We start from the raw sequence: 15,778 nt of genomic DNA, 5'->3' as shown, positions 1-15,778 counted from the left end.
TTTATTGGGAGAAATGTTTAAGAACTCACCATAGAAAATGAATGCATGATCTACAGATGCATGATAAGATGACCCACCAGGAGTACTGCGATTTGTAAAATCGGTGACATTTTCGCTTTCCTTTTTCTGCATTAGTTACCAAAAGCGCCCGTTGATCGCCTGATACCATACATTACAAACATGGTTCTAACCACGAATCCATAATCTCCTTCCAAGCTTTTAAATTGGAGGAAATATCAAATACAAAACAGGACATGTTTTTCAAACTGCATTTTTTATCGGTGCAACGAACGGACAGTAAACAGTGTACAAACCAAGAAAGCTAAAAAGTAATCTACATTACAACGACAAGTTCTATTCACAGTATAAGGCACATTTAACAGGCAGTAATGCAGAATACACTATAAAGGAAGAATACTTCATACTACGTAAGAATAAACTTAATGCAGATGTAAAGCAGCATGAATATAAACATATCGAGCAGAGATAATATGGACAGACATCACAAAGCAAAAGGATGCGTAGTGACACCTAACGGTCATATTTTAGGGGTTTGGTGAGGCATGAGGCACTTAAGAAAATGCCTATGATTTTGCACATGAGCATGTGACTAAAGCTAAACCACTATTTATTGTGAAATGTCAGCAAAGCATTTCAACATCACGAGTAAAACAGGTTTCATAATGTAACAAAGCAGTCATGTTTAGAAATACACAAATTTCAACTAAAAAAGATTTTAGGACTACTTTGTTTTATGAAAACAAAACTAAAGGAGTTTCTGGTTTGAGCCAAATATGGAGATTGCACAAGAATTCTTCCGACAATTTAGTTTTGTGTCATACATTCAAGAATGTTACTTGAATTGAGTGCGCGCAAAATACAACACTTAAACATAGCAGCATTACAAAAAATGCTTTTGCTAGTTTTACCGCCACAAAGCCTTCGAAAACGTTTTGCCTATAACACTGGTAATAATCATAAGAATTGTTTTCAAACAACACAATGACAAAAGCCCGAAAAGAAACCTGTTTTTATAACGTGACACATTGTAATGTGAATTTGTTGAGCTTTTGCCTAATAGCGCTGGAATATCATAAAAATTGGCTGTGCGTCACGTTTTTTTTCCTGATATTTGATTTGATCTTATTTGTCTTTCGCCTTCCAGTAAAAGAATCTGCATTGATTTTAACACGAGGTAGGTGCCGTAGCGGCGCACGCGAGGTCCGTCCCAATCGGCCGCGTCGCCGTAACATTTTCCCCGCATACTGTTCGTCAAATGCCCGAGGCCGAGCGCTTCAATCATGGCGGCTTCTCGTGTAAAGGCTTCGCATGCCATCACGTTCTGAAAGACGTGCAGTGATATAACGCCACAGTTGGCCGACCAAATGTCGTGGATGTGTTGGATTTTTGAACTTGCTTTGGTGGTCTGAAATATAAAGAAACACACTTATGTAAAAATGAAGGTACGCCTATTGAAGGAGTAATACCGAATCAGCCGGTCATTAAGCATTTCTATATGGCAAGGCGTAAGCTAGAACAATCTACTGCGATGGGATTCGAACTCACGACCGGTACTCGCGCTCTACCAACTGAGCTACAGACTCAGCGGTGAGCCCATCGAAAGTCGAACCACAAACACCGCTGCCTGCCTTGCATGCTGCACATGTCAGTTTTATAATTTTTTTAGCCGCCTTAATAGGAATTGGTTGGGGTCAGGGAAATTATAACACCAAAAGGACCATGTTATAGTGTTACAATTGAGCAAAGCAGAATTTCTGAAAACTATGCATAATAACGTTTTCATCATATTTTGACTATTTAGTTATTCTTATTAAAAGGTCCTCATAGAACATAGATTTATAATTTCATGGTTTTTGTGCTTTTTAGTATCAATTCCCAAATTGGAAAAACACCAACTATTAGTTCTTGGCGGCAGAGGTGAAGATCTGTGATATTGTAGTTTAGTTCGCCGTTGCCATTCCAACAAACATTTTTTGTACGATCACAACGCTATAAAACAACCTACCGATTTTTTCAAGGCTTCTTTAAAATGAGCGTAGGGTCGCGACTTTTTTCCCTTTCCCACGTAAAACACAGCCCCAGAAAAAACTTTCAGGCACTCTGTTTCGGATAAATACTTCGCTCTGTTAGGCAGCTTGTTCGTTACTCTGAAAAACAACACAGGTTTTGTGATCCTGGGTTTGCAGTTCAAAAGCACAAGACTTTATACAGACTAAAAGCTATACTAAAAACAGTCACTGTACGCGCCAATGTTATGCCAAGATCACTTTTTGTACAGAAACCTCGGTTAATCCGGACCCGTTTGAAACAAAAAAATTGTCCGGATTATGCGAAGATCCGGATTAACCGATGTCGATTAGTTCAAGCCTTACCACATTACAAATCATTTGCACCTCAAGTTTTGTTCAAATCACGAAAATGGATTAACCGACGTTTACTATGTGGCTATTAAGTACAAACCGTGAAAGATACGATTTTTGTCACTTGTCTTAATGTGAAACTTGATCATTAACATGTACCCGTTTAGTGATTAAAAACGCAACGCTGTGAACATTTTCAAAACAACTTAGAACAACTTATTCTCAATCTAAAATTTATTTAAGTGTAGACGAGTGGACCTAACCAGCGTCCATAAAATGTTTACGTTTTAGTTGTGAAAGTGAAACCTTACCGCGGATCAAGTAGCAAATAATTGAAACTATCTTTCGTGGTTCCTCCCCTCCACTTTAAACCGGAAGTGGGATTGTCAAATTCGCTTCTGACGTCATGGTCATCGTCAATCACCGAATCGGGAAGCGGTTTTCCCAACAGCAAACTTCTCAATTCGTGAGAAAACAAGGCGTCTAAAAACAAATAAAGAAAATATAATGCCAGTTTTTGTTCGTTGAAAAAGTTTCTTATTAAAGTACAGACACGTGTAGGTTTTTACCCTGTTACTCCCAACAAACTGGAGTGTCGCTGGATGGCTACACTAGCCAATACGGCCGATCTCTCGTCACTAGCTGCACTGATGAGACCTTATAAGTCGAAACAGTGCAGTGCCTGCAGCTTAACATATTATTTGCTCGATGATTTAACATTCCTACATAGTTGTTTTGATAGTTTAATTTGTAATTGCGAATAAGTAAGCAAATAATTGGGCAAAATTAAATATATAAAAGTACTACATGAAAGACAACATCTAAAATAAAGAATTTACCTTTGTGTGTTGGTTGTCCTAGATGAATACCTCTTTCCAGGAGACACAGTCGCTTCATATACAAAGCACGTGCACACGAAATTGGTCCTGGCCTCTGACCATGACCTAACAACTTTTGTCTGACAAGACAAAACATGAAATTAAAACAAAACTAAACACACAAAGCATTAGGGAACCTTTTCAGTACTTGCTAAAACACAAACTGGCAACAATAACCATTGTTTGTAATAGTGATGTCACAATGACAGGAAAGGATCTAGTTACTCATTGTTTTTTTTATGTTAATTTCCACAAACATTATAAAAACTACGAATAAACGTCTTGTTGTAAACGGCTCTAAAATTACAAATGCTCCATTTTCCAATTTCGATGGTTTTGTTTAGAAAATAGAAGGGTGACTTAGCTCATTTTAAACAACTCACCCATTTTAGGGGGTTAGTGGGGTAACTGATGGGGTTTTACACCCAGAAGTATAAAATATGAAACCACAATGACCCAATCAACAGTTATGTAAAATTTTATCCAAATTGGCCAATGTTTAAAATTCTGACCACTAGAGTAGTTATTAGCAACATTCGTTAACGCTTCTGACGACATAAGGCTGTTAACATCCCTCTAACTGACATGTGCAAAAACGTCCATCAAGTAATGCACAAACACAAGTAGCGTATGCTCTGTTGCCTTTATTACACTATACACCACAGAAATATTTCGTTTATGGTGCACAGCAACATACAGAAACGTTTTACACTTTGGGGTCTAGCGGGGTAGATACTGGAGTTACCAAGTCAAGCTATTTCTACCTATCTGTGAAAGTTTTATCCAAATCCACCAAAGATTTCATGCCAAAAGTACATGGACAAACTTCAAAAGAAAAAAAACTGAGTGAAATCAAGATGCGTTCCCCGTCAGAGAAGGGTACCAATAATATTAACCATTAAATAAAGGTGTACTAATACAGAAATCGTCCTGACCCACACATGCTCAACAAACGATTCCAGTTACATATATTGACATTACTTAGCTGACAAATTCAGCACACACTTAAATCAGGCTGTGTATTTCTTATAACAAACCACTGCGTTTTGGCCCCAAAATATGGCATCATCGGTCCTAAACAGGAAATAAATAAATCACGATACAAAACGATAAAAATGTGAATTATGAAAAGAGTGGAAACGGATACAGGTATGTTGCAGTTAAAAGCCTACTGCTTCGGCTGCAACACCACTTCTGATGTGAGACAGAGCTTACGCGGGGAAAAACGATAAGATAATTGCGTTACCATAGGACGCAAGGAAAACAAAACAACACAAATCAGTGCCTCTTTTGAACGGTGCCTTGTGGACTACTTAAACTGTGGTAAAATTATTTGGCAATGTTAATAGTGGCATCAAGTTTTTCAAACCATTTGTCCTCGCTTATATTGAACAAGTGCATTTCGGGCTGCTCCAAGTTACACAAAAGCATTGTTCGATTCAGTTTTTTTTCTCTTTAAAACCGACGAGTGGTTGTGGTTGTTACGGTGAAGCATTGCTGCCGTGTCGTTTGAGACAGTTTGAGGCCGACACATACATTCAAAACCAACAACAAAGTGTTCAAACTTCGGCAAAACTTAACCTGTCGGAATTACGGTATGTACGTGACTACGTCCAGTCTCTGCAATCAAAACTACGTGGGCCAAACAAAGAACAAGTTTTCAACACATTGGAATGCACACAGGTCTACCTGAAATACACGCGACCTCTCTGTCTCAAACGACAGGGCAGCAATGCTCCACCATTACAACCACAACCACTCGTCGGTTTTGAAGAAAAACCCCGCAATCGAAAAATGCTTTCGTGTAACTTGGAGCAGCCCAAAATGCATTTGTTGGATATAAGCGTGGACAAATGGTTTGGTAAATTTGATGCTGCTATTAACATTGCCAAAATGATTTTACCACAGTTAAGTAGTCCACAAAGCACCGTTCAGAAGAGGCACTGATTTGTGTTGTTTTGTTTCCATTGCATCCTATGGTAATGCTCTTATCTTATCGATAAGTCTTACATCAGAAGTGTTGCAGCCATTGTAGTAGGGTTTTGGGTATTTTAACTGCAGCATACCTGTATCCGTTTTTATTCTTCTAATAATTTATATTTTTATCATTTCATATCATGATTTATTTATTTCCTGTTTATAGGACTGATAATGCCATATTTTTGGGCGAAAACGCAGTGGTTTGTTATAAGAAATACACAGACTGATTTGATTGTGCTGAATTTTTCAGCTTAAGTAATGTAATAATTAACCACTTGAGCCCTGCTTACAAGATAAGCGTTAGCTAAAAGTGTCCCACCTTATTTCATCGTTGGTAAGAACCTGTATATGTTTTGGGATTTCAACAGTTTCTTCTGAATCAGGATCATACTGGCATCCACTTATAACTTCATGTCCATCATCCAACAAAGACTACAACAAAACATATTTACATGATACTTTTAGAACAGAGTCCAAGGGACCATACCCCAAAAAACACTGGCTTACAGCAGGAATTTTTGCCCTCAAACATTTTTTTCTTACCAGCAACCATTACTTAATGAATTTTTATGAATATAAGCAAAAAGAGATTTACACACAAAATTTCTAGGCACTATTATATGTTGAGTCAAATTAATTTCGTAAATGGCCATCTCTATATATCACCTAACCTTCCAATCGTAGATCATTGTACTGTCGGATGAAACATCAAATGTTGCATCACAAGAGACAGAAAGTTTTATAGGAGGTGACAAAACTTCTTCCATCGAGCGAGGGCTGTAACTACATATTGGAAATGAAGTAAAAAGTAACAATTATGCTATAACAGGATGTATTAATTTTTTCCTGACCTTTTTGGGGGTATACATCGATGTTCGATAAGGGTACTTCCGTCAGAGTCAGAATAAACAAATATTTGGTCATCAGCTGTTCAGTGCAAAAAGGTTTAGTGTCCCCATTCCTACTAACATATATATACAGTAGATCAGCACTGCCATTTGGACCGAAAAATTTTCTAGTTAGGCCGAAGATCCAAATTAACTGATGGTGATTACAAAGATTAGTATAATTTTTACCACATTACAAATGATTTGACCACATTACAAATGATTTGACCACATTACAAATGACTCATGTTTGTCCGAATTAGGCTAAGATCTGGATTAACCGAGGTTTACCTGTTCAAATGTTATCAGAACCAAAAAGTTTCAAATAACCTGGGATCTTTAATTTCACATTAACAATGCGAAAAGGCTTTAATAGAGAAAATACCTAGATAAATTTGAACAGCTAGAGTAGACACACATGTGCTGTATTTACCTGATATTTGACTGACATCGAAACTTTCTGGGAGGGCATCAGTAAAATCCTCATGGCACGTTGACTGTAGCCTTTCACGAACTTTGCTTTGTTTGTTCATTGAAAACTTCTCAGGATGATGTTCAGGTTCAAACACATTCGATGGCATGGTGGCTATTTGTGTTTGATCATTACTGCACTCTAGTGGCAAAGTAGAGTCCGCAAAGGTAAAAAAAGAGTCATCTGAAATTGATAGCTCTGGTATTATTGTCTGTTGTTTCTTGTTACACGGTGATTCTGTTTCTTTTGTTTTCTTAGGCAGTAATTTGGCTTGAGATGATGGACTGGATTTCTCAACGTTCAATTTTGTAGCTTTTAACATTTGCTTACACCGTTCAGCTGAAATTACATCTAGAGCCGATACAGCTTGATTATTCTTATTCAAAGTTTTTTCATGCAAACTTTTCAGGCCACATGTATCACCTATTGTATCCGAAATCTGTGTTTGCTCATTGCTACACTCTAGTGGTACAGTTGATTCAGCAAAAGTAAATGAAGAGTCATTATTTTTTGACAATTCATGCTTACTTGAAGAATACAAGGGTGCGTTTGTAACATCATTAAACAACAATCTTGGTGTTGTTTCTGTTTTTTGTTCGCACCTTACTGGAGACGATAAACCAACTGGACTTGACTTGCAAATTTCCTTTTTTGTACCTCTTAACATATGCTGCCGTTGTTCTAAAGTGATAAAATTTCTTGGGGATCTCGTTTCTGAAGGAGATTGAGTAAAAGAGTGTGGACTTTTCAAAGAACTGCTATCTTTAGATAGTCCAGATATGCATTGGGGACTTTTACTGGGTTGTTTAGAAAATGACACAGTCTTATCACATATTTCCATGTTGTTGGGCCTTTTATGGGACTGAACAAATAAATAACAGTTGTCTGGTGATGTGACATCAATTCCTGCGTTGAATGATCCAGGATCTAAATAGATACGATCACCGGTACTTGGTTTAGCTGTGGGGAACTTTGATGAAGAACTGCAGTCAATAATAGGTAAATCTTGTTCATTTTTTACTTTTGAGTTGTGTTTTTTCACTTTTGGAGATAAAGTGCCAACTGAAATAAGTGATGTTTCAGTGTCTTGTTTAGAAATAAGTTGATCACGCCCAGATGGGGGTGTGGAGAAGCTCATTTCATTTTTAGAACCAGGAATTTGTGTCTTTAGCGTGATGTTATTATTGTAGTTAACAGGTGTTCCTTTCTTTATTTTGCCACAGTCATCACAGTAGTTTTGATATTTTAATCTGGCTGGATTGATTTGTTGTACTTCGAAAGCTGTGAAAATTATAAAAAAATGCAAAAGTAACTAAAAAGTGCCTAAAAGCTTTCATGACACCACAACTTACAAAATGGATCATTTGTTGATTCATTAAACTCGTCAAGAATGATCAGGCAGTTTTTATTGTCCTGTGCAAAACTAAACAACAACAAAAATTGTGATTAGGGGATTTGATGGTTTTAACTGTTAACAAGTGGTAAAAAACATTATCACTGAAAACATATATTTAACACTGCAACATTAGCATGATAAATTTGCTAACACAAAACTTAGTGAAAAAAAAGTCACATGATGGTGAAAGTTTCATGCAAGTGTAAAACCTGTATTTCTTACTATTTAGTGTCTCGTCCTTCTTTGTCTTGTATCGTCGGGTCAGCACCACATTGCAACAGAAGTTGAAGACAGTCAGCCTTTCCCCACTGTGCTGCAATATGTAGAGGTGTAAGGCCTTCCGTATCACTGTAAAAATGCATTATTATTTCATTTGATCTTTATGTATATATATATATATATATATATATATATATATGTCTGTAGCATTACTAGCTGCCATACCTGATAATTTTGAGTACACACTGATATTCAGTAATTAGTTCTGGTATTTTCGTAACTTTTTACAAATAGATTATTTTTTTAAAGATTTTTATTTCACAACATACAAAACATTTGGGTTTCCACTGTATTGAAGAATAAGCTTCACATATTTGTATGATGACGTTGAGTCTGCTCCCACAGCCAGATGGAAGGGAGTAATTCCATTTAGCAACAATCGATTTGGGTTTGCACCAGCTTCAAGTAGTTGCTTTACAAGCCTAAGAACAGTAATTTAAAGTATGGCAACATGATTTTGCTGGACAGAATACCATTAGATAGGAAATAATAAATTCTTATACTTAATAAACAAATAACTATCGTAAAATCACTGTAGTTGGTCTGCTGTATTTCTAGAAACTGCAAATTTCTGATCATATATACTAATTTTGTTGTTTTCTAGTTTAAATACATGTATATATTTTTCTTGAAATATATGTTTAATTTGCAAATGCCTGCAAATACAATATAGAAAGATTTGGTTAATGTTATCTATTGAGGTTTTTGTATTATTATTTGGACTATGGCTATGCAATAAATTTAAAAAACTTCATTACTTTATGCACACATGTAATACAGCTAAAGCTAAGAGAAGTTTGAGAACTATGTGGATAAGATTGAGATAAAAAGTTTTCGCAAATAAACAAAAACAACTTACATAAAGTTACTGTTTTGAATTGCATTAAACAGTTTGTCAGACTTCACTTGAGCACTCATCATTAGTTTTCCATTAAATACACAAAAGCAACAGAAAATATTTCTGCAAAAAACTAAGCAAAACATTTGCATTTCAGAAAAGCCATCCAAAATCCCGCGAAAGTTAAAACAAGATGAGCTCTAGGAAAAACACAGCGAGAACGTTTAAAAAATGCTCGCAGATGCAAAAACAATATATATTTCACTCACTAATCCTTTCCTTAAGGACAACAATTTTTTTTATCATTGAAAAAATCCAGCTTAACCAACTATCGTGAGTAAAAACTGCTCTATCATCTTACATAATTCCCGTCGAAAAAAGCACGTGCGTGTTTGTTTTTTGTTATTGCTAAAATGCGCCACAAATTGCCATGAAGGTCCACGAAAAAATGTCGCAGTCTAATTACCTTTTCTCTTTTTCTGTTTTGTTTAACACACATGTAGTCATTAGTCTAGCACATTTGTGTTTACAAAGCGGTCTAAACCAGTTAACGTTTTCTAATGAGGCAACTTGCGCAAAGTTTGCGCCGCAAACAGAGATCCAGTCACGGAATTGTAATAAACTATAAGCTTTGGTTCAAAGAATTATTTGTTTAATTAACACGCATTTTCTGTTGTATGGCTTTAGGATTTTACTCTGGTACACGATAACAAGTTGTAGATGAAAGAAAGCACAACGGGTTAGGCTATCTGCAGTATCCTGCAAATCCTGGGTCACTTACCCAAAGACCTAATTCGAACATATCTCACCAGTGACTTGAGTTGGCACGAAATATTACGTTCTGTTCAAATTTGTCGGACTTATGTGATTTAATTCGGCAGCACTTTCAAACTAGGGCTGGTGCTAGGCTTGTTTTATTAGACTAACCAGAACCTGCCAGTTCGACCACCTCTTTATGTATAAGCTATGGTTGTACTCCTGGTGTGATGCTAAAAAAAACTGGTTGTTTTTCAAGATCTCGTAATTTTGCTGACGTTTCGCCCACCAGAATAGCAGGGCTTCTTTAGAGCAGTGATTGAATGAAGGGAAATATTGCGAGCACACAAGCGAAAATGCGCAATAGCAGCGGGATATGATAAAATAATTTCATTAGAACAAAGGCTTTCCGTGAAGAGTTACGTGAGCAACAATGCAACAGTACGTACATAATTAATGTCCGATAGTTGGTGGGGAAGTTGGACGTAATATGTCGCGGAAAACAGGGCTTATGTTTTTGCAATCATATGTAAATTCTTTGGAAGTACTCCGCTAATGTGCCCAGAGGTTATAGAGGAGTTGGTTTCCCTCCTGGTCAAGAAACTTAAACAGCATTGCTCAAACATAGTAGAATCTGATTAGTTAAACTAGATTGAAGTCACCAACTGCCTAAGTCGAAAAATTCTAATAAAGAGAAATTCACCAGACATGCAAGCAAAACAGGGAGCTCGACGGCGAACGCATTATAAACCCAACGCAGTGTGTCGTTATGAGCTCACCGAGGATAAAAATTAAACAAACAACCTTTTATTGTTTTCATTCAACCTGAAACACAACAAAAACATATTGCGACTTATATTTTTACGGGTCAGGATACGCATGGCTGTGTCTGTGATTTTTATCAACTTTGGTTGTATTTTGTATTTCATTTGGTTGTATTTTTACGTTATTAACAGAAAAAACATTCAAATGATCAAATTGGTTGAGAAAGCATGTAAAAGTTTTTTGTGTGGATCAAAGGTCGCGTCGCACGTGTTTGAGATAAATTAGTTACAAAAACGTTCGGGGTCAGAATTTCAAAACTATAATAATTTTAATATTTCAGCAAAATTTATTTCTGTTGCCAACTGTGCATGGTCTGTTAACCAGACCTACCATCAATTAAAGAGCAACTTACAATTCACCCACAAACCATCCCGTTTGTTTATTATTTCAAAGTGTCCGCAAACTTTTGCTCCCTAATCGTTTTTTTTTTTCGCGCCACATCGACAATTCACACGCATGAATAGGCAAAACCAATCAGCGATCTTCTAATTTTTGGCGTGTCAAAGTCATTCCCAGCAAAGTCATTTGGTTCGTGGTTCGTGGCGTGCGGAGGTGGAAAGATTTAAAGGTAAATCTAAGTTCTATTCTTGTTAATTTTACCAAAGTAGGAAGATATATGACAATATTGTAAAGATAGCGAATATTTAAGCCGATATGTACACATTTTATCTGGAACTTAATTCATTTTAAATACTGGTTGTGTTGCACATTTAAACTGAATAATATGTATGTACTGTGAATACCTCGAATAACTAGCATTTGAAAGCGTTTTTTTTTACAAATCACAATTGCAGTTACAAAACTCACTGAACTAGCAACTATAGAAGCCAAAAAATACAGTTCACTATACTGGGCAGCGCAACGCGCTTTAGGCATTGTGACGTCACAAACCCGTGCGTGCTTTTTGAAATCGGCGCCGTTTTGTCAAATCTGCAAGGCGTGTTTATACTTACAGGGTTGGGGATTAATTGTTTTTTAGATTTGGTGCAGCATTTTAGACTGTACTTAACGGGTTACATTTATTGCAGAAAAGTAAGATCTTCTATTCTACGATCTCGTCAACCTTCATTCATCGTCAATATTCTTCAACTTCAAATATTAATTTGTATGTAAACATAGGAGTCTGTCGTGGGTCAACCGGGATTGCGGAACTGTTAGGCCTAACTTAGGCTAACTGGCACTAGGGTTGAGTGACCTATTCTTTGTCCGAGGAGGACCCGTAAAGGAAGTCTTCCTCGGTCAAAGAAAGGCCCAAGTCGGTAGGAGTGCTACTATGTCAGCAAGTTGGCGCTAGGGCTAGATACAGAGTAGCACTCTTTAACTAGGGTTAGGTTAGATAACGTAGGTGGGGTACGTTTGGGATTAACGCGCCATGTAGGGCCTTAGCTTAGATCGATTTCTAGTTAGATGTGGCGCGTTGCTAAATGGCTTTAGCTAAAATATAGGTGCGCATAGAAACACGGTCTGGGTACGGCCTCCACCGCATTGCATTGGCCGCGGTGTAGGCGGGGCCAGAGTAGGGACACAGCTACCCCCAATGATAGCTCAGGCTCGTGAGCTGGAGGGGGCCGGCATAGCATTTTGCCCGAAAAGTCCCGTGAGCCACCCCGTAGGGCGCAAACTGTTGTTAACTTTCCCAGCCCTGCCTTTGCGTAAAATCAGTGGGTCCTTGTGGGGGGACTCGAAGGGTCAGGGGCAGTGACGCGATGTTGCTGAGTTATACGCCTTAAAACGCAACTGCCCTTTCAAACAAACTTTTGCGCCTATGCTAACTGTAAAATTAGGGACGTTGTGAATTTTTTATCGGGTTTTGACCAGCTTGTATTATCCATGCTTGTACATCCGTTTCAAAGTTTTCTTTATTAAGAAGAGACTGCGAATTGGATATCAAGCATGTGATGTAACAATTCCTATTATTCGCGTAACAGTTTTTGCATTATGTTAAAATTTCGCATATTTAAAGCCCCAAACTCTCCCTTTAGCTGGTCAAACCCATTTTTGAGTGGATTTAGGCCTATTTATTACGACTAATATCAGTTTCGTTTTCCTGCTTGACCCGGTCATCCAGTCATTACGGGGCAATGACATTTTGGGTGGTTGTAAAACATGACAGACTCACCTTCTACTTTTCTAGGCTAATTTGCGGCGGATGTATGTAGGGCAGTTAGTTGAGGCAAGCTTGCGTTGTGTACTTTTACGTCGCGCGCGCAGGGACGATGACGGTTCCAACGTTTTTTCAGATACTTATTAAACGAAGCAGACGAACAACTTGTTTTTCTGTCGAAGTTTAACGATATTTCTACTGCTTCTAATGTAGTTATTTTCAAGTTTAGCATTTTTTATCACCAATTAACTAAAAGTGCAATTAGAATTTTCTGTCGTTTTCCCTCTTTCATCAACAAAACTGTGTGCGGAGTCCACTTTTTCTATCCTTTCATTTCTAGTTTAGGTAGACCAGTTCTTGGGGGGTGTTGTGCCTTTTTACATCAGCCGACAGGTTCTTCATGTTATTGTTGTGGTTTTTTTATCGCCCGTCGCTCGCTCTAACCATGCGAACCGCCATCGTCAAGCGTTAGAACAAGAAAATGTGTAGTTGTCAGGTTTTGCTGTTGTAGCCTTCAAAGTCGACTTATCTTAACTTAAGGTATGTTTCTTGTTGTTTGTCTTGTTATTTCAAAAAACTAATTTTGTTCTTGTTTTTCAGGGTTGGCATCCAATATTGTTTTTGTTGTAAATTTATGGAAATGTAAAAATATATATGTACATATATAAAAAACAATCATTTGCAAAACCATGGAATACATAACAGGGTGTATGAGGTATTTTGAAATTTGTGATTTAATTAACCTTCTGTTTTCTTTTACAGGTTCAAACTTGCTCTGTTTTGTTTTTCAGGTTTTTATATTTTTCCACAGGTTTAACAAACTGTTTTGTTTTTCAGGTTTCGGCAACTTTTTAAAATAATTAGATTTCTTAACAAGTACTGTTTTGTTTTTCAGGATTTAGGATTTTTTGAAACCTTTTCAAGGGGATAGGAACTCATAACATTAACTTATTTTGTTTTTCAGGTTTCAGTAACGTTATTTTTTTCTATTTCAGAGATAATAGGAAACTTTTTATTATTTTGCTTGTGGTTGTTAAACCAGCATTTTAATTTTAAGCATTTACGTTTTTTTGCAGACTTTACGATTGTTTATGACTTTAATACCTTAGTAAGAAGTGTTTTACAGTTTTCTGAATCGAGTAGGTTTTTTCAATAACTACGTTTTTGTCTCTTTTGCAGGTTTTACCAAATTTGTTTTTGTTTTTCAGCTTCCTAAGGCTTTTTTAGGTTAAAAAAATAGATTTTCTGTTTTTACAGGTTCCACTTCGTCAATTTTACTGTTAAAACTAAGAGTAATAAGGAAAAGCACTGGCCCTTTAAAAAAATCAAACGTAAGTATGCCAAACGTTTTTTAACTAGCTTTCATGTCCATAAACGTTTCAAATTTTGTTTTCCAGGATTGATAGTCATAGACCAAGTACACGCTGCAGCCGAGAATGACGTCATAAGTCGAGCAAGCTAACGACGACGACCATGACCATCTTCGTACAAAGGCAAAAGGTAACTAAAATATACTAATTTACGTAGGCCTAGCCGTTTTTCTTGCGTGGTCCTTCATTGTTGTAAGTTAATCTAGTTGTCTGCTTTTGTATTTCTCGTTTAAAACGTGTTTTGTCATTTTTTAGAAGCCATTTCACGCCACACCCGTGTCCGACGAACAGCAACCTTTCATCACGGGACTTTCCTATGACGTCACCACCGTCGTTCTTGCAACATCGAACTCAAAAGAGCATTTCTTCCTGCCATCGCAACTTCCTACGTCACACTGACGTAAACCATGTGACGTCACCGACTATCCGAAAGAGCATTTCATCTCCACTTTCAAGATTTACGTCACTGAGGGCATAAACATGACGTCATGAAACGATCCCGTTCAATCATCGGGGCCAGGCGACGTTATGCGAGGATCTGTCGCTCCTAGATCACGGGGACGTAGATTCCTGACGTCACGTTGACAATTGCAACCGATGGAAAAACTGTGGTTGGTAAAAATTTTGACTGAGCAGTACGAGATGCTATCGCAAGCGTTCACACAGTAACTCGCAAATATTAACACAGCGCGAGAAACTTATATGGTTTTCACAACAGCGCTACCTATGCAACGTATCGCCGTGTTTTGAGATGTGTTTTATCTGTGCCAGATACATGTTTAAATGTTGGTTTCGAAAACTACCATTTTGAACGGACAAAATGCATTATTTCACTTCTGTACGATGTTGTGTATGCGAAAGTCTATCTAACGTGCAATACTTTTAAGCTGTTATAATATTTTAGTCGTTTTATATTTGCATGTTAACTTACTTGTAACGTAATTTAATTTTACTCCTACATTCCCCTGTATTGTATCTAATTCGGGTTTTGATTATTGGTGTGTTGGTTTAATTTGTTGCCTTTTTTTGTTTGTTTTTGTGTCTTGGCAATGCCCACTTTAAATGTAAAGCATTTTTTTTGTTTCGTTATTCTCTGTTCTGGTCCCCTTGTTTCTGGGTTCTTGGCCGCTTACATATCTGAAGAAATATCTGGGTTGTCAAACCATTAAATGTTTATCATTCGGAAAATCGCTTTCAATTTATCATCGAAAATCCTCTCTTAATTACATTAGTAACGCTCTTTTATTGAACCGATTTAAACAAACCTTTTGCTACAAGGCTTAATGAAAGTAGTGTAACTCTCCTGACAAATGTGTTTTGTGCTGTTTAACGGATTCCACCAGTAATAACGGCATTTTATAATTTGGCTGTCATTCGTGCATTCATGCTTTTGTCATTCACAAGGCACCCATCCAAAACTAAACCCACCCAAAACCGGATTTTTCTTCAATTTTTTGGCGCCAAAAATCGAAAAAACGGAAAGACTATAGCCTTAGGGTTTTTTCAAAAATCGGGTCAAAATTTTGTCTCTCCGATTCCGGTTTAAACCGGTTTGGAGGTTCGGTAGGAGGCAGAAACCGGTCTAAACCAGTTTGAAACTGGAATATTCCGG

The 15,778-nt window shown here is 37.2% G+C and overlaps 1 protein-coding gene and 1 long non-coding RNA gene across 2 annotated transcripts; one reads left to right on the top strand and one right to left on the bottom strand.

Moving 5' to 3' along the window:
* Nucleotides 1-253: 253 nt before the first annotated feature.
* On the bottom strand, nt 254-9,311 carry LOC145214036 (uncharacterized). Its single transcript, XM_080082463.1, has 12 exons — nt 9,133-9,311; nt 8,543-8,695; nt 8,217-8,342; nt 7,951-8,021; nt 6,560-7,879; nt 6,091-6,166; nt 5,911-6,022; nt 5,559-5,671; nt 3,221-3,339; nt 2,693-2,864; nt 2,027-2,168; nt 254-1,426 (listed from the first exon to the last, which is right to left on the bottom strand). The coding sequence occupies exons 1-12, from the start codon at nt 9,261-9,263 to the stop codon at nt 1,112-1,114; spliced, it is 2,850 nt and encodes a 949-aa protein (XP_079938589.1). The 5' UTR covers nt 9,264-9,311; the 3' UTR covers nt 254-1,111.
* Nucleotides 9,312-11,198: 1,887 nt separating this feature from the next.
* On the top strand, nt 11,199-15,567 carry LOC145214861 (uncharacterized). Its single transcript, XR_013857144.1, has 4 exons — nt 11,199-11,260; nt 11,721-14,127; nt 14,194-14,296; nt 14,422-15,567. It is a non-coding gene; the product is annotated as an uncharacterized LOC145214861 (long non-coding RNA).
* The last annotated feature ends 211 nt before the right edge of the window (nt 15,568-15,778 follow it).

The sequence above is a fragment of the Phallusia mammillata genome, chromosome 2 (genome assembly GCF_965637545.1).
Source record: "Phallusia mammillata chromosome 2, kaPhaMamm4.hap1.1, whole genome shotgun sequence".
Lineage (NCBI taxonomy): Eukaryota > Metazoa > Chordata > Ascidiacea > Phlebobranchia > Ascidiidae > Phallusia > Phallusia mammillata.
This window is presented reverse-complemented; position numbering and strand designations above follow the sequence as displayed.

What these genes read in the sequence shown, in the direction of transcription:
- LOC145214036 (XM_080082463.1), bottom strand. Translation starts at nt 9,263, where the DNA reads ATGCAAATGTTTTGCTTAGTTTTTTGCAGAAATATTTTCTGTTGCTTT. An exon ending in AGTGGAAACCCAAATGTTTT is followed by an intron (nt 8,343 to 8,542) that starts GTATGTTGTGAA and finishes GCATTTTTACAG; the next exon opens with TGATACGGAAGGCCTTACAC. An exon ending in CGATGTATACCCCCAAAAAG is followed by an intron (nt 6,023 to 6,090) that starts GTCAGGAAAAAA and finishes TCCAATATGTAG; the next exon opens with TTACAGCCCTCGCTCGATGG.